At 57.9% G+C, this 16125-nt stretch overlaps 7 protein-coding genes across 7 annotated transcripts; 2 read left to right on the top strand and 5 right to left on the bottom strand.

Moving 5' to 3' along the window:
* Window positions 1–99: 99 nt before the first annotated feature.
* Window positions 100–2244, top strand: GGTG_06771 (hypothetical protein; the record flags this gene model as incomplete). Its single annotated transcript, XM_009224593.1, has 3 exons — window positions 100–249; window positions 327–1291; window positions 1507–2244. The coding sequence occupies exons 2-3, from the start codon at window positions 371–373 to the stop codon at window positions 2242–2244; spliced, it is 1659 nt and encodes a 552-aa protein (XP_009222857.1). The 5' UTR covers window positions 100–249; window positions 327–370.
* A 217-nt stretch (window positions 2245–2461) lies between these two features.
* On the bottom strand, window positions 2462–3194 carry GGTG_06770 (hypothetical protein; the record flags this gene model as incomplete). The annotated part of the gene is made up of 2 exons (XM_009224592.1): window positions 2462–2889; window positions 2961–3194. The coding sequence occupies 2 exons, from the start codon at window positions 3192–3194 to the stop codon at window positions 2629–2631; spliced, it is 495 nt and encodes a 164-aa protein (XP_009222856.1). The 3' UTR covers window positions 2462–2628.
* A 504-nt stretch (window positions 3195–3698) lies between these two features.
* GGTG_06769 (coatomer beta' subunit) lies at window positions 3699–6660 on the bottom strand (the record flags this gene model as incomplete). The annotated part of the gene is made up of 5 exons (XM_009224591.1): window positions 3699–4638; window positions 4697–4860; window positions 4932–6232; window positions 6336–6420; window positions 6643–6660. The coding sequence occupies 5 exons, from the start codon at window positions 6658–6660 to the stop codon at window positions 3699–3701; spliced, it is 2508 nt and encodes an 835-aa protein (XP_009222855.1).
* Window positions 6661–6824: 164 nt separating this feature from the next.
* GGTG_06768 (hypothetical protein) lies at window positions 6825–7585 on the top strand (the record flags this gene model as incomplete). The annotated part of the gene is made up of 3 exons (XM_009224590.1): window positions 6825–6890; window positions 7424–7463; window positions 7509–7585. 3 exons carry the CDS (start codon window positions 6825–6827, stop codon window positions 7583–7585), a joined length of 183 nt encoding a protein of 60 aa, XP_009222854.1.
* Window positions 7586–7594: 9 nt separating this feature from the next.
* On the bottom strand, window positions 7595–9602 carry GGTG_06767 (mannitol-1-phosphate 5-dehydrogenase). Its single transcript, XM_009224589.1, has one exon. The coding sequence runs from the start codon at window positions 9306–9308 to the stop codon at window positions 8106–8108; it is 1203 nt and encodes a 400-aa protein (XP_009222853.1). The 5' UTR covers window positions 9309–9602; the 3' UTR covers window positions 7595–8105.
* A 328-nt stretch (window positions 9603–9930) lies between these two features.
* On the bottom strand, window positions 9931–10804 carry GGTG_06766 (hypothetical protein). Its single transcript, XM_009224588.1, has 2 exons — window positions 10788–10804; window positions 9931–10541 (listed from the first exon to the last, which is right to left on the bottom strand). Exon 2 carries the CDS (start codon window positions 10525–10527, stop codon window positions 10048–10050), a length of 480 nt encoding a protein of 159 aa, XP_009222852.1. The 5' UTR covers window positions 10528–10541; window positions 10788–10804; the 3' UTR covers window positions 9931–10047.
* A 1719-nt stretch (window positions 10805–12523) lies between these two features.
* On the bottom strand, window positions 12524–13033 carry GGTG_06765 (hypothetical protein; the record flags this gene model as incomplete). The annotated part of the gene is made up of 2 exons (XM_009224587.1): window positions 12524–12645; window positions 12832–13033. The coding sequence occupies 2 exons, from the start codon at window positions 13031–13033 to the stop codon at window positions 12524–12526; spliced, it is 324 nt and encodes a 107-aa protein (XP_009222851.1).
* Between the last annotated feature and the right edge of the window lie 3092 nt (window positions 13034–16125).

Genomic DNA, 16125 nt, shown 5'->3' with positions numbered 1-16125 from the left:
CGTTCCTCTTTTCGTTTCCCCGTTTTTCTTGTTATTCATTTCCTTCCTCTTCCCCTACGAAGCAACCCTCCGCTACCTCTCGTAAACACTGAGCACATGCCGCCTTCTTGCAACTAGCCTACACCACGCCAATGGCTTTCTTCTTCTCTTAATAGTAATATCCGCTCGTGCAAGGCGATACTGACACAAAGCAGCAAGAACACTTTACTGTCATTGATGTTCCCGGCATCTTCCGCAAGGAGACTCAGGGTAGGCTTCTCATCTTGCTTCTCTTGCCAACTAGCCTGCGTGAAAGATATCATGCCAACCGCCAAATCTGGGAACAGGTCTTACTACTGAGGCCGATATCAAGCTCGTCCAGAACCTTGTGATGAAGTATATGCGAGACTCCCGAACCATCATTCTCGCCGTTGTCCCGGCCAACGTTGATCCAGCGACCCAGGAGATCCTCAAACTTGCCAAGCAAGTCGATCCAGACATGAAGAGAACCATGGGCGTTCTCACCAAGCCGGATCTAGCCATCGAGAAGGCCGTGCGGCAGATCGCTATCGACCACGTCACCGGAAAGCGGAGTGATTTGACGTTGGGTTACTACATCGTCAAGAATCGCAGCTCCGATGAGATAGACATGACTCTCAAGGCCGGCCAGGATGCCGAGATCCACTTCTTCGCCAAGAAGCCGTGGTCGGCACTGCGCAAGGTCGACAGGGCTGGAATCAAGGCTTTGAAGACGCAGGTCCGCAACCTTCTGACCGACCTGGTCAAGCATGAGTTCAGGCAGCTTCGGGTTGAGGTTGAAGGCCATCTGACTGAGCTCAGAGATGAGGAGCTTGCTCTTGGGCCGCATCGGTCCGACAGGAACGCCCAGAGAGCGTACCTCGGAAACATCTGTGATCAATTCCAGGTCATTACCCGCGATGCCCTCAGTGCCAACTACGCGAGCCAGTCCAATTTTTTTTTCAAGGAGCAGCACAGACTCATCACCCGCATCGTCGAGCTGAACGAGCAGTTTTCAGCTGCTATCCAGAACAAGGGTCACACGCGGGCCTTCTCGCAGGACGAGGGTGACACCGAACCAGCCGTTCAGAGCTCCCTGCAACCCAATGTGGGTTCACCTGTCAGCAAGCTATTCCCTGTTATCCGCAAGATCAGAACACAGCGTGGAGACCCACACGGAGACGCCCAGATAAAGAAGCTCCACGATATACAGTACCCGACAGATAACAGTGACGACATCATGGATTACATCAAGGGCGTATACACCAACAGCCGGGGTGCTGACTTGGGCACGGTGAGCAAGTTTCTTCATCTGTCGCCCGTACTATTCCTCACACTCTTTCCCTCACTTTATCCCCTCAGTGTACCCTTTCCCACTATTTCCCCACCAGTTCTATTTCCCATATCTCTCATCGGAGACCTCCCCAGCCAAAGCCGCCATCCTTCCGTCCTCTCGCCGAAATTCTACTCACGGGATTCTTCAACTTTTCTGACATGGTTATGCTTCAGTTCAACGGTTCCGTTCTCGCCGCTGTCTTCCTGGACCAAACCAAAAACTGGGACCCCATCACCAAGGCCTACGTTCTGATTGCAGAGTCCTTCGTCACCTTCTTCATCAAGGAGGCCATCTTGTCAATCTGCAACGACAAGCGCGTCGGGGAGGAACTTTACGACAACCTCCTGCGCGACCAGCTGTGCCAGTGCTTTGCTCGAGCCCGCGCGCACGCCAAGTCCCTCCTCGACATTGAGAGGAAGAGTCCCACTTTCACTCTGAATCATTACTTCAACGACAATCTGTCCAAAACTCAGGGCGCCCGCCTAACCGCGATCATCAAGAAAGCCGCGAGCAGGGATTACGATGTCGGGCTCTTCGACGGCAAGCAGCCTATCTATACGCTCACAGAAGGCCAGCTCGAGACCATCGCGATCCAAAACAACCAGAGCAATTCGGAGCACATGCAGAAGTACATCCACGACGTGCTCAAAAGCTACTACAAGGTGTCGATGAAGCGCTTCGTGGACAACATATGCCTCCACGTCATCCACCACGACATGCTCTTCTCCCCCAACGGCCCGCTGCACATCTTCACCTCGAAGCTCATCCACACGCTCGACGACGACCAGCTGGACCAGTTCGCGGGCGAGGATCATGTCGTCAAGGCCAGGCGGGAGAAGCTCGCGCGGGAGATCACGAGCTTCAGGGCGGCGCTCGAGGTCCTCCAGGGCTCGTCTCGGGATTCGCACTAAGGCGGCGTTTGCGACTCGTGTTTTTGTCGATTTGCCGCCAGCGGGTCGCGCCTTTCACTGCTGGTGGTTGATTTCATCGAATTGGATGCCAAAGGGAGAGTAGGATGGGATATGACATATGGTATATGGCATATTAGCGATGGCGGGTCATTTCGGCGGCGTTTTGGCTGACGGATTTCTCCACTGTGCCTGGCATATTCATATCCCAACATTCAAATCCCAGCACCCATATTCTAGCATTTCATTCTCACTGTTTACGCCTACCCAGAGGTCCTGGCAAGGCGCTTATTCAGACTTTCTGCCTCGGATAATAAGCATTCTTCCAGCTGGTACATTAGGTATCTTCCCGCCCCCAGGTCTTCCCGCCCACAAGTGCTCGTAGATCTACACTGGTGAGCTGGCGGCGGCCGAGCCAGCCAGCACCTCGCCCCCGACAATGAACCCAGCCGCCCACAGCGCCGGGAGCGCATGCTCATTCGTCCACTCGGTGCACTTCCACGGCACGTGGCGCGCCTCCCCGGGCTCGTAAAACACCACCCCCGGCACCCACGCCTTGACCAGCTCCGCCCGGCCCGTCGCCGCGTTGAACGCCTTCTGCCTCGGCGGCGTCGGCAGGCCCCGCAGCAGCGCGTCCCAGCGGGCCCGCTCGAACCCGCCGCCGCCGCCGTGTTGTGCCCGAGCAGCTCCTTGCCGCGCAGGGCCTCGCCGTACTCGACCTCGGGCGCCGCCGCCGCCCTGGACTCGTACGTCATGCCGCCGCTGCTCGTGATGTCGCCGACGACGTGGAACTTGACGCCCGAGCGGTCTTGCACGTTGGTCTCGACGAAGATGACGTGGTGGTACCGTGGCCCCGGCATGTCGGGGTCTGGCAGGCCGACCCTGGATTTTACCAGGTACACGGCGTGCTGCTGCTGCTGCTGCTGCTGCTGGGGAGGCGCTGGGGGCTCCATTGCGGGGGCGCCTGGCTGAGACAGCTCTGGATTTGGACCAACAGAGTGAGGGTGATAGCTCGACGAAAGTGATGGCGGCAAACTGGCTAAATTTGTCCGCTGGTCTTGCTCCCTTTGTTTTGGGCCAGCCGTCCACCACGCTTCCTGATTGGGTAATTCCATCGGCGGAACCAACAGATGTTGTCCCCTCTATGATGTGCATACACACCAACAATCTGTCAGCAAGAATCTACTTCGCCAATGTGCGACAACAGATTAACCTAACCACCATGCGCTCGCAAAAAAGATAGTAAAAACAAGGGATTCATCCTGTCTACAACTTTTCCCGATAGACATAAAATCATAGGCCGCCTTTTTTCAGCCACCCACAATCCACACAACCGAGACGTGAACAGCCTCCCTCCACCCATGCACAGAGAAACCAAACTTGCTATAAGATGATCAAAAACTTCATGAACAGCAGCCCGAGGCGCAGGTCGGTACAGAAGCGTCCGGGACAAGTTCCTAGGCTTCCTCCTCTGCCTCTTCTTCGTCCTCTTCGTCCTCCTCGACCTTCGCAGCGTCATCAACTGAGCCGCCCTCAGCCTCAAGCTTGAGCCACTCGTCCCATTCGGGGAAGAGCTCCTCATCTTCGCCGGGAGTGCCCAGAATGCGTGCCACACGCCCCTTTTTGCTCTTCTCCAGCGACTCCTTCCACTGTGATACTACGCCAGTCGTCAAACTGGGCTTGTATGTCTGGGAGAAAAGGGCAGCCTCTGCGAGCCTGCCCGTCGCTGTCAGGATCTCCACGCAGCCCGCGACGTCACCGAGCAGCCACTTGGCGGAGAAGGCGACGTTGTGTGCACCAGCCTCGGAGGCCTGCGCCGCCAGCTTCTCAAGCCCCTCACGATCCGACGTCGAGCTGTAGAGCAACAGGAGAGAGCCAAGATCCTTGGCGTGTGAGAAACACTCTGCCGCTAGTGCAACGTCCCATGCTGTAAGTGCCGCGTCGCCCACCGTTTTCCATTTGTGATCCACGTCCGCTGCCCTCGCAAGCTCCAATGCGATGTCGAGGTGGTTCAGCGATAGCGCGAGATCGAACTTGTGCTCCGGGTCCGTGGCAACCTCCAGTGCCAGAGACTTGTGGCCTTGACCCTCGAGGAACCGAGCGATCTTGTTGAGCTGGTCCTGGGGAATCGTCGGCAGGAGCTCGGCTGCCGTCTCCATGTCCTCGCGCAGAACCAGGGTCTGGTACTCGAGAACAGGGAGCGACAGGGCGAAAGAGGTGACGTTGACATCTTTATCGGCAAGGTAGATGCGGGAGTCCCTCTGGATGTAACCGATGACGTACATGGGCTGGTCGAAATGCGAAACGGTGTAGGTCTGGTCGCCCACCAGGTAGTTGAGCCTGTTGGTGCTGTTTGTGTAGATAAAGCAGTCGCCCACCCACTCGCCGGTCCGTACGCTGCAGCCGGGACTAGGTGTCAGTGAAATTCACCCTGTAATGCAGTGGGAAAACTTACCTCTCGCTAATATCGGTGATAACCTCAAAGGCAGATTCAACACCGTCCTCCTCGGCCAGGCCCGCTTGCATGCCCTCGATGTAGTTCTCGCGCGAGAATCTCAGGACGTAGAAGGTATCGTCGCAGGCCAGAGTAACCAGTTCGCCACTCTCGGACCAGTACACCTACACGACCGTCAGTAGCTGATGCCGACCGTGGGGGCCATGGGGGCCATGGGGGCCATGGTGTGTCATACCTCCCTAGGCTCGACCTCAATTCTCCTGACGAGGCCGCCAGTAGCCCAATCGAAGAAAGAAATACCGCCCTGTCCTTTAACACCCAGCAGGACACCGCCGGAAAGGCCATCGGCCTGAAATCCAACGTCGAGGCCTCCGGCCTTCTCGACAAAGTTCTTGTAGACCTTGACGCTTGTAGCGGATTCCCTGATGGCAAAGTCGGTGCTATTGTCCTTGGCAGCCCACACAAAGTCCAGAGCCGAGCCGAAAGCCTTATTCCTCCAAGCGAGCGCAGTGTAGATGATGTACTCGCCATCGCCGCACACTGCGACGAACCTGCCGTTCGGCGAGTGGATAAGAGTCTGGGGGTAGACCTCGCAGGTGCCCAGGTCCTTGGTCGGGAGAGATATCGGCGATCCGTCCTTGATAGACGCATCCCCGCCTTTGATGATGGAGGAAACCACCTCGTTGTGTCTCGCCCAGATCAGTTTGCCCGAGTTGTCCATCGAGACAGCCGGCTCCTCTCTACCCAGCTTAACGACAACCGCGCCATCGTCGAAACCCACGGCGACGCCCTGCTTTCCCTTCTGGTACGACACGCACCAGGCGCGCTCGAGGCCGTAGTTGAGTGACTGCTCGAAGCGGTATGTGTTGGCGTGCCATATCCTGATTGTGCCGTCTTCGGAACCAGAGATGATGACGGGGAGCTCGGGGTGGTAGCAAGCAAACGACACGTTGTTGGTGTGGCCCTCAAGGGTTGCGATCAGTGACTTGGTAGTGTAGTCCCAAATCTTGACCGTCCTGTCGTCCGAGGTGGTGAGGAGGTACGGCTTGTCCGAGTGCGGGTAGTAGTCGACGTGGTTGACACCCTTGGTCTCGTGGGCCTCGAGCGTGAAGTTGGCCGTAGAGGAGCCGAGGTTCCAGATCTTGACGGTGCGGTCGAGACAGGCCGAGGCGAAGGTGTTTGTGTCCTTGGGGTTGATGGCCAGGCCCATGACGTAGTGGCTGTGGCCCTCGAAAACCTGGACGCACTTCCACGCCTTGTCCCAGTCCCACAGCTTGATCGTCATGTCGTCCGAGGCCGTGAGCACGAATGGTTGTGTCGGGTGGACGGCGATGGCGCGGATGTAGTCGGGGTGAGCCTCGAAGGATGTGATCTTCTCCGAGGTGTTGTAGTTGTACACGCGCAGCTGGAAGTCATCGGAGCCGCAGACGATCCAGTTCTTCCTCGCGACGAAGCGGCCGGCGCGGACCGGCACGTCTGTGAGCTCGAAAGTCTTGACGATCTGCTGCGTCTCGTACGACCAGATGTAGACATGGCCTGTGCCGTGGGGGGTCGTTCCGCAGTCAGCATCGCATCAGGCCGGCACGTCTGGTCGTTTGCGTGTCTTTTTGGTCTGCGTTCTAGGGGCGCGCGGGCTTACCGCTGTAGAGAGTCGTGAGGATCCATGGCTCCTGCGGGTGGAAGTCAATGCCCTTGACCCTCTCGCTCCGCGCGAAGAGCTGGCGCTGTATGTTGAGAGCCATGTTAGCAGGATGCTAGCACGAGGCCTCGCCGTCCACAATTGGAGGCTGTGGATGAACGGCGGTCAAGGGACTCCCGTGCGGTGCTGGCTGAGGCTTCTTGTGCGCCATCGGCCGAACGATGGGCGCAGAGGCCACATATCTCGCAGCAGTCGTACAAGCCAGAGACATCCAAGGGCCGGGAAGTAAAGGTCAATGTGCGCCCACCTTAACGTCTAACCGCATCTTGAATATCGGGTTGGTTATCGCCGCCCGGTCCGATCACGATGCAATGCGTCTGGAGCTGCAGCCAAGGTGGGGGTGAATTCAAGCAGCGGCTCGGGGGAGCATCTGTCGACTAGGAACGAGGACCGCTGGGCCTGCCGGTGGCGATTAGAATTAGACAGAGAATGAGAGCTTCGGCAGACTGCACTGCGCCAATCGTCGGGGCGGCCGTTAGTGGTGGAGGTGGTTCAGTGAGTTGGAGCTACCGCGTTATGCACCTATTCCCAGTCCCCAATTTGAGCTTCACAAATGTGGTCTTTCCGCCAGGAGTCGGCTGCCTGAGGCCACACATGCGCAATTGAGCACCCCCTGCATAGCGGGGCAACTTGCTTGCGCCACAGCTGCAGTGAGCCACATCGATAATACCAGCATGCGATGGGTGTGGCATTGAGCTGTGGCTCAACCTTTTGGGATTACACGACGGCGAGAATGTTACTTTTCGAAGCCTTACACTGAACCTTCTAATTGTTGGCCCAGACTCTATTTTTATTGACATTCGAAAGGGCTCGGATTTTCCCGGCTGTGCCTTTTCATGCAATTGCTTTTCCATCATATGCTTGGCTGCTGTCACATGTCTCATTCATCACATCGACAATTCGAGGCCCACCAAAACTGCGCGAAGGAGCCATCTAGAATTGAAGGATAGGGAGCTTACCAAAATACCTAGTCAGGAGAGAAGGAAAGCACCTACAGGGTCGAGACATATCTCCTAATACCGCACTAGACAAGCCCGGACGTTTCGAGACGGCTCAAGATCCTTAGCGGTACGTAACGGAAGGACGGCTATGTTTCTGACAGCAAAGGTTTAGGAAAGAAGATTGAGGAGCTCGGCCTAAATGAGATCTTGATGATGTGCTCCTGGGCGAACCACTCACCGCCATCGTAGAGCCTCGGGGCTGAGCTGGGCCATCACTATTATGTTTGACCCAAGCGTCTACAGTTCACGGTACCGTGACAAGGAGGTTCTGGCAACGGGGTATTCTGCTGTATTGTCTTTGCTGGTCTCTACCGTGTTTCATGCAATCGTCCATCCCCTGTTCCAGGAATCAACAAAATCTGGAACGTGCTTCTCATATCCCCAAACTGACGCCTTCTAAATCATAAAATCCAAAAACAAAGTCTGATCCCGCAGGGAACCAAGAGGTAGAGAATCCAAACCAAAAGTTGGTTGGTTGCTCAGGGAGAAGCAAAGTTAAAACAAAAATCTAGAAAATGAGCAAGAGTTCCCAAATCAGGGAAGTAACAAAACGCCGGGAATGCCGTCACAACGCCGATATGACGATGCAAAAAGGGTGTGTGACGATGGGGTAACGATCGTCGTGGATGCAGATGAGCTCGATGATAGCGTTTGCGTGAGGAAAAGGTGAATGGGAAATGGGTAAAAAAAGAAAGAAAGCCTAGGCGATCTACTCGGAGTCGTCGAGCGAGTCGGCCTGGACCCTCTGGACGATGTCGACCATCTTGGGGTACAGCTTCTCCGAGGGCTGGAGGCCGCAGACCTGGGCGACGACCTGCTCCGGGCCGTTGTCGGCCATGATGCGGGCCAGCTCCTGGCTCTCGGCGTCGTCGTCGACGCCCTGGAAGCGGAAGGCCATCTCGGCGGCGTCGAGCAGGGCGGAGCAGTCCTCGCCCTTCTCGGCCAGCTCGGCGGCGGGGCCGACGAAGCGCTCCTTGCGGCTCAGCTTGCGGAGCGGGGCGCGGCCGACGCGCTCGACGGCGTCCTCGAGGTGGGGGTTGCCGATGCGGGTCAGGATCTTCTTGACGTAGGCGCGCTGGGCCGCCTCGTCGATGCCGTGCTTGGCCGTGATGAGGCGCGACGTGTTCTCGAGCGCGCGACGCACCTCGGCGTGGATCTCGCGGTCCTGCAGCGCGTCGTACACGGTCCGCTTCTGCCGGTTGTAGCCGTGGTAGGCGGCCGTGGCGTGGCCCGTGTTGACCGTGTAGAGCTTGCGCTCGATGTAGGGCTCCAGGTGGTCGACCCAGTTGATGCCCTCGATGGCCGGCGGGCTGTGGTCGGCGAAGGGGGTGCGGTCGACGACCCACTCGTAGAACTTCTCCAGCTTGACGTCCAGGCCGGCGTCGGCCTCCTGGGCGGGCACGATCCTGTCGATGGCCGAGTTGGCGAACCGGGCGCGATCCGACATGTCCTCGTGCCTATGCTCCGGGGTGTTCTCCTTGATGAAGCCGGCAAGGGTGTCGGTGGCGCCGATGGCGTTCTCGCAGGCAATGACGGCGGCGGGGGCCAGGTCGGTTGGCCTCCTCTCCAGGCCCTTGGCGATGACGGGGGCGACGAACTTGAGGATGTTGGGGCCGACGGAGCAGGTGATGACGTCGGCGGTGGACAGCTCCTGGATCAGCTCCTCCTCGTGCGTCCGCGAGTTGATGGCCCGGTAGTTGGTGATGGTGTTCTCCTCAGTGCCCTCGGCGCCGACCTCGATGACCTTGTACGAGGGTTGGCTGTTGAGGGAGTCGACAACCTTGTCTGTGACATCGGCGAAGACGACCTCGTAGCCCGAGTTGTGCAGGAAGCAGGCAACGAAGCCACGACCAATGTTGCCGGCACCGAAGTGAACGGCTTTCTTGGCGTAGGTAGCGTTTGATGGAGACATGGTGTCAGGTGTGCTAGCAGAGATGTAGCTAGTGCAGAGTTCCGCTCAGGGGCTCCAGGGTGTAAGTCGAGTTGAAGGTGGTGTCCGTCAGAACTGAGGACAGGGCTGAAACTGAACAGGAAGAAGGAGATGTGTGTATATATGGTATCAGAGGCTGGCCAAGGCGTTCTGGATGGTGCTCGAAGGCAGGTGGACAGAAGTTGTGGGGGAGATATCGGAGATGGATCACAAGAAGAGGATCAAGTGGGAGAATCAAGTGGCAATAGCCCCGAGCTTGGTATAGAAAACTGGGGATGAGGGAGAAGGAAAACTGGATCAGTGAGGGAAGCCATCGTACATACTTATATCCTCGCACGCCTCCCGAGGGATGGTCTCTCGGTCCCCTAGGTTTGGGTGAAGAGTGGGCCGGCTCGCCCGCATGGCGGAAGGCATTGGGTCAACAGACGGATGATGTCGACGGGGGGCGTCTCCGAAAAGGCCGGACGTCAGAGCATAGTGCGAGACTTGTACACACCAGGGTGGCTCCCTCCACACACCCCCCCTTAAAAAAAAACAAAAAAAAAAGGCCGCAGCCGCCCGTGCAAGGCTGCCCAGGCGCGCAAACGCACCAAGCCAAGTTTACTTACTACGGCCACAGTGGGTCTCCCTTTTTGGTTCCGTCTCAAACAGACGGTGGGCCGCCCGTGGCTTGGCTCCGTTTAATCCAACTTTGCCTGGCGATCGCCGCAAGAAACAACGGTCAGTTGGTCCATGGATCCGAAGGAACCAAGGGCTTTGCATCTGCATGGCCTATTATGCGAAGACACTGGTGCGAATCCATCAAGTCCATATTTTGGAAGGAAGTGAGAAATTCAGTCGATGGCACACGAAGCCGATACCAGCTCGATGGAAGCACGGCACGCTCCACCAAGCCAGCACCGGGAACAGTGTTGCAACGAGCATCTGGCTGTGGCACCGCGACGCCCAAGACGGAAATTGCAAAGGTCGTAGCCGTCAAATCCTCGTCACCCATTCGGCGGCTATCGGGGTGCACTCTCTGCGGTGCGTTGGTGCTCAAAACGAGACAGTGGGTGGGACGGCTGGGTTTCCGAATGGCGTCACTGATTCTTGGAGTCAAGAATCCTTGCCTGCGATCTCTTTTTTTGGTCGTCTTTCCACGATCCGTCCCCCGAATGTCAGTCTCATCTTTGGAGCCATGGCTACCCAGCCCACCCAACATAGCACATAGCGGCCCTGCGCTGACAATAACCGGGTCAGAACGGGGGCGATAACGACGGCGGCGTCGCGCGTAATTCTGGGGGTTGCCCGTCGGGGATAAAACGGCACACAAAGGGCACCAACGACGGAGGGCCCACGCACGTCCAAGGGGCGGGTCGAGAAGGTCCACACCGACAGGACAAGGGAGGCCGCAGCGCCGTGAAGGTAGGTGAAGTGATGCAGCGCCTGCATCAGTGTTTGTTGGGCCTGCTGGAAACCTACAGTACACAACGACGCGGCGGGCGCAGCGCCTCGGAACAGTAAAGATTGACCTGAGATCAACCCTGGGTGGGAGGAAAACGTAACATTGCAGAAATATCTCCACTGTGACTTCTTTCCCTTCGTCTTCGTTCTGCCTGAGTCGGGCTGCCTCGTAGTCTCGCGCCCCCGGGTTGTTTGTCTTTTCGGGCAGCGAGACTGTTTCCGCTCGTCGGTGGGTTATTCCCGTGTCCTTCCGGTTGCCATCACATTGCATCAGCGTGCTTCCAGGCCTCCAGGACACAGACCGAGCCATTCAAAGTCTCGTGGTCAGCGGCACTTGTCCTAGGCCTTCCCCCGCGTTCTAGCTTAGCCGCGACGTCACTCTCGACTGCTTGACATCATGGTCGCCCTGCAGACGGGTTTGTAATCTCACATGGTGGCAGGATGCCTGAGGATGTGCCGTTCCGTGGAGGTGCTACTATTGTTGACTCGAGTTGGGACGAGCCCGCCCGCGGCGGGACTCTGGGTAGCAGCATCGCAGATGAGAAGGCGATGCATCGATGTCGTCTCTTTTTTTGCAGGCGGCTCTCCGGCTAAGCCAGATTGTCAAACCGACGGCTATTACGGTCGCACAGTGCTGTTAGCGCATACCTGCGACCACTGGGGAACCGACCGTGGTTGTTCGAGTCAGCCACTAACAAGGCGTCGCCGCCTCCCCTGCTATCCCGCGCTCCCTCCCAGGAGGCCACTCCCGCAACGCCCCATGTTCACGATGGTCACTCGCGAAGCCAGCCTCCAGTCCTCAGCCAGTCAGTAACCGCAAGCCACGAACCAGTAGCCTCCACACATCCACGGCACTCACTTTCGGTTACCTGTCCCGCCGCCCATCCATCCAATGTTGCCCCCACGCGGCTGGCGCAAGGCTAGAATCCCAACAAGATGGAATAGTTCGCCTATTGATTAGATGGCCATGTCCGGTTCGATACCGGCGACGGCGACCAGCACCAGGCGGGCTTCACAGCTTGTATCGCAAGATCCATTCATCAAGCAATGTGACGTTTCCCCAGCCGCGGTATCGCCATGTCGTCATAGTACCTGGCTCGGCGCCGACGTTTCGCCATCCCCACTTTCCAAGATGTGCAATGAGTAAGAAACGGAGCCTTCTCTGCGGCGACAGGCCCCCACCTGTCCTTCGGAGATGCCAATAACGAAGAAGCCACCAACTCGTCATCCACTCATCAACTCCAATCACCGTCTTGGGGGTCCACAGTTGCCCACTTGTGTGGCCAAGAATGGCCAAAGGCAAAGGACAGTATGGATGTGTGTCGAGGGCAACCACGGAAACCTGCGACTAGCATGAAGTTGGCAACTGTGGTTGGCCTGACGTACAAAGCGCCAAAGCGCGTCCAAGTCTCGTCAGGCAGGCCTTCTTTTCTAGTGCCAAGGCAGAAGCCGCGCTCTGCGCTGCCCCCTAACGCAGGCTTCATAGGACGGCAAGATTGCCCGTTTTTTCCGGCCATGCTTGGGGCACCGTGGCTCGCCCGCTGCACAGGACGGATAGCTACAATTCGCGCCGACGGTGGCTTGCGTCGATGGCATGGATACGGGCCAACGAGAGCACGCACCAGTCCCTGCGCCTGTCCATCAGACAGACCCTGGAGGCAGAGGGCAGAGGGAGGCGGGACGGGAGATAAGAGACAGCCATCGCATTGGAGGCAGGCACAGGCACCATCTTGGCACCCCTAGCTGAGCTCACCTCAGGCCGCACCCGCGCGGCGGGCGAAGATGGAAAAGGTCGACAGCGATACGCGGCCCCGGCGGTCCGTTTGCCAATCGGGCCCTGACAGGTTCCATCCAGCGGGCATGGCGGCACTGGGTACTGGGCGGGTGCAGAAGGAATAATACACCGATTTCCGACGAAGCAAAGGCACGGTGGCACGACAGCCTGGCGGCAGGCAGCAAACACATGTGCAAGGCAGGCCACCCAAAGAGTTCTTCTTGGCAGTCGTCAGTCCCCGGTTTTGTGCTGATCATTGGGACTTCACTGGCCAAAAGCCCGACACACAAGGGCCCGTTGGCGGCTGCGATTCGTCAAGCTGCAGGGTCTCTAGAATAGCGGCTCCAGAGGACCCAAAAAAGGGGTCTTTGGGGCTGCCGATCGGATCCGTTATGACGACAGGGGCTCCACCCGCTCGGGTTGCGGCGGAAGGCGTTGCTGCAGTGGCCACACCACCGCGGCCACCCACACTACCTGCAGCCACACGCATCGGTGCCACGACAAATTGTCGGGCGCCACCAACTCAATTAGCCCAACCAAGCAGACCAGCCGTTTCCGCCCATCCATCTCCCTCCCCTCCCACTTCGGTAACCGACCGACCGAACGCACGCGGGACGAACACGTTGTCGTTTAATCCCGCGACGGCGCAGACTGGCCTCCCTCCCTCCATATGCCGCACGCGGGCTCCTCGTCCAGCGGCGATCACGGGCGGTGGGGGTCCTGCTGGCACATCCTGCTAGCATGCAACCGCTGCCCCGCGTGCCACTTTCACTTGCACGCCGGCGAAGCAGAGCGAGGCATTGGGACATGGATATCACCATGGCCCCCGCAGCGGCCGGCCGTTTCACCGCAGTACGGCCGCTAGTGACCCTTGGTCCAACAGCAGCCCATCCATCGTCACGGCACCACGGCACCTCCGTCTTGAATTTGCTCCTTGGGCCACACAGGACACACAGGCTATCATCTCTGGAGCCCATGGACGATGGATCCCGCTTCCGAATCGAAGCAAATTTAGTCGGCACGCAACAGGTTTATCTTGCAGGCCGTCTCAGGGGCCAATGCATCCACCGCACTGACTAGAGCATCCTTGCTTATCTACACAGTACACTGGAGTGGCTGACGCCGGATATTGCAGCCGCCAGTCAGACCCTAGTCACCAACGTGGTATCCGTCGCAGGACGGTACCTAGCAAGGCACCGCCTCCGTCTTCCTCGCTGCTGCTCACTGCCACCGCAGTGCCTTTTTCGGGAGCAATGCGGGAGGGGCTGGCGTATGGATGCGGGGGACCAGGAGGCCGGGGAAACACTCAGCCTCACAACTGTCGTTGTGGCCTGAAATGCTGGGCCAGCGCTCCAACGTCTCTAATCCGGCAACCCTGGGGAACCATATCTGGCCGCCACATCTACATCTTTGGCTCATCATGGTGGAACCGGACGAGCATGTTTGACACTTTGGAGACACAGACGAGCCCCGCTGGCTTATTGTGCTAGCTCACGATGGACTTCACCATATGGTGAAACCTCGACTCACCCCCTGCAACCTGCTGCTGCATGATTGTGTGTCTATCGAGCCTCGCAGCCACTGGTTCCACTCTACTTCACGCTGTCAACTTACAGACCAGTCCTTACATCACCGTTGGATTCCTTGGCTCACTCTTACGCCCTCCCAGACTTCACATACCGCCTCGCGGCGGACGTCGGACTTTTGCGCCTTGCAGAAGAGAGATGCACGCCTGATTGGTCACCGTCGCCCATCCACTCACACTCAGACGATCCGCCCGCTCCAAGCCAATGCCACGCTTTATTCGAGCATGGGGCCTGTGTTCCGCCGTCTTGGGAGGTCTCCTCTCCACCACCTCAGCCCTCGGCAAGCCTGCGTGGCTCCTGCAAGACGGTACGCAGCGCTGACAACCTTTGTTTGGCCGGTCACACCGTTCATGTCAGCCGCCTGCCTCTCACGATGGTTTTCAGCGGCTCGGAATCCATTGGCACGGGCATCGCTTTCCCGCTTTAGGCATGCCTGTCGTTGCAGGGTGCGTCGCTTGTCTTGTTTCTTGTTTTCTTTCCACATGCACATACCCCATATCTCGACTTGGATCACCCTCTTCCCCTTCGGCCGCCGTGTCGGTTTTTTTTTCCCGCACGCGTGCTTATGACCTTTCGTGGCAGATCGGCGGGCCAGTGTAGGATCGCAGATGTTCCACACTGGGCCTCCGAGAACAAACACGGTACCGAGAGGGTTATGGAGGGCAACACCGTATGTCCACTTACATGTATCAGAGAGATCTTAAATCCTGGCTTTAAGGCTTGCCGAGTGGCCAAGCTTTTACCTCGCGGAGGGGGGGTTTCCGTCATCTTGCATTGTGTCCTTGGGGTTTCGTTTTTCTTGACGGGGACGCGCGCAGTTCTTGTCGCCCTCGTTTCCCACACCTGAGCACACGTTTGCCAGGACGAATCTCACCGTTTCTCCTTCTACGGATACGTCTTCTGCCATGGCACCGGTGGCGCTGCCGCTGCTCGGCTTATACGTGCGATGGCGCGGTTGGGCGGGGATGGCGCGCCGCTTACATGGAACAGGCCTTGCAGCCGCACATCCCAGTCGCTGACTACACCTAATAAGGTACACCAAAGCCACTGTCCACCAATCCCCAGTTCACCGCAAAACCCCGATCGACATGAGCGCTCAGGAGCGCCCCTTCCCTTGCGTCGTGGTCGGATGCTTTCTGGCTGCCTGGCAAGCGGTCAGGGTCAGCCCGAGCCAAACAACAGCAATTATAGGCGAGCCAAGCACACCCTCGCCAACGGGTATACTCCGTAAGGGTGGTAGCGGAGATGCATGTGTTTCCCACCCCCTTGTGGCTGTTCCCGCCGGCCATCCGAGCCGAGGGGCGCATGTCCATGTTTGCGATCGCTGGCTGTCGGGGCCTTGTGCCCCTTTTGAAGCTAACGAAGCGTTGCTTTCCGCGTTTGCTTCGTCCACAGTAGGGGCGCCTGATTCCCATGGGAGCCATCTCGGTTTTGTCACAGGTTCGGCCGTCTGTTGGATGAGTCTTTTTTTTCTCTCCCTTATTCGGGTCCTCTCCCGCGCCCATGCCTTGCAGAGATTGCGATTGGGATGATCATGGTGGCTCGCTCGGCTGAACGGGGAGCGTCCCGAAACTAGACAAGGATCAGTAACGAAAAGCAGACGATATTCACCGTCCATTGAATGCTGCGTTGCTTATTCTCATTTCTACACCACTACACGCTCACACATTCTACAAGTCCTAGATGGACGTGCTACCTCCCTTCGATCTCGATGACCGGTTTCCTGTTTGGACAGGTGGGCTCCATCCCGTCGTCCTAGCCTACTGCCGGGGCCCCTAATCGATACCCCGCCTACCCCCGATATCCCTTCATGCTATCCAAAGGAGGAGAAGTGCGGTAGGGCGTGGGCCTTGGCGTTCGCGGGGCTGGTCCCCACACAAACCCTCGTGGCAGTTCGTCACGAAGGGGAAATATCTTGACGTTTCCAAGGCGGGAAAAGTTGGCAGTCGATCTCATTTCGCGAAAACATGTGCTTTGATGAGAGGTCGCGGCCACC

This window comes from Gaeumannomyces tritici (assembly GCF_000145635.1).
Source record: "Gaeumannomyces tritici R3-111a-1 unplaced genomic scaffold supercont2.3, whole genome shotgun sequence".
In the NCBI taxonomy this organism is placed as follows: Eukaryota; Fungi; Ascomycota; class Sordariomycetes; order Magnaporthales; family Magnaporthaceae; genus Gaeumannomyces; species Gaeumannomyces tritici.
This window is presented reverse-complemented; position numbering and strand designations above follow the sequence as displayed.

Coding starts and splice junctions, on each gene's coding strand:
- GGTG_06766 (XM_009224588.1), bottom strand. CDS start 10,527: ATGTTGGGTGGGCTGGGTAGCCATGGCTCCAAAGATGAGACTGACATT.
- GGTG_06767 (XM_009224589.1), bottom strand. CDS start 9,308: ATGTCTCCATCAAACGCTACCTACGCCAAGAAAGCCGTTCACTTCGGT.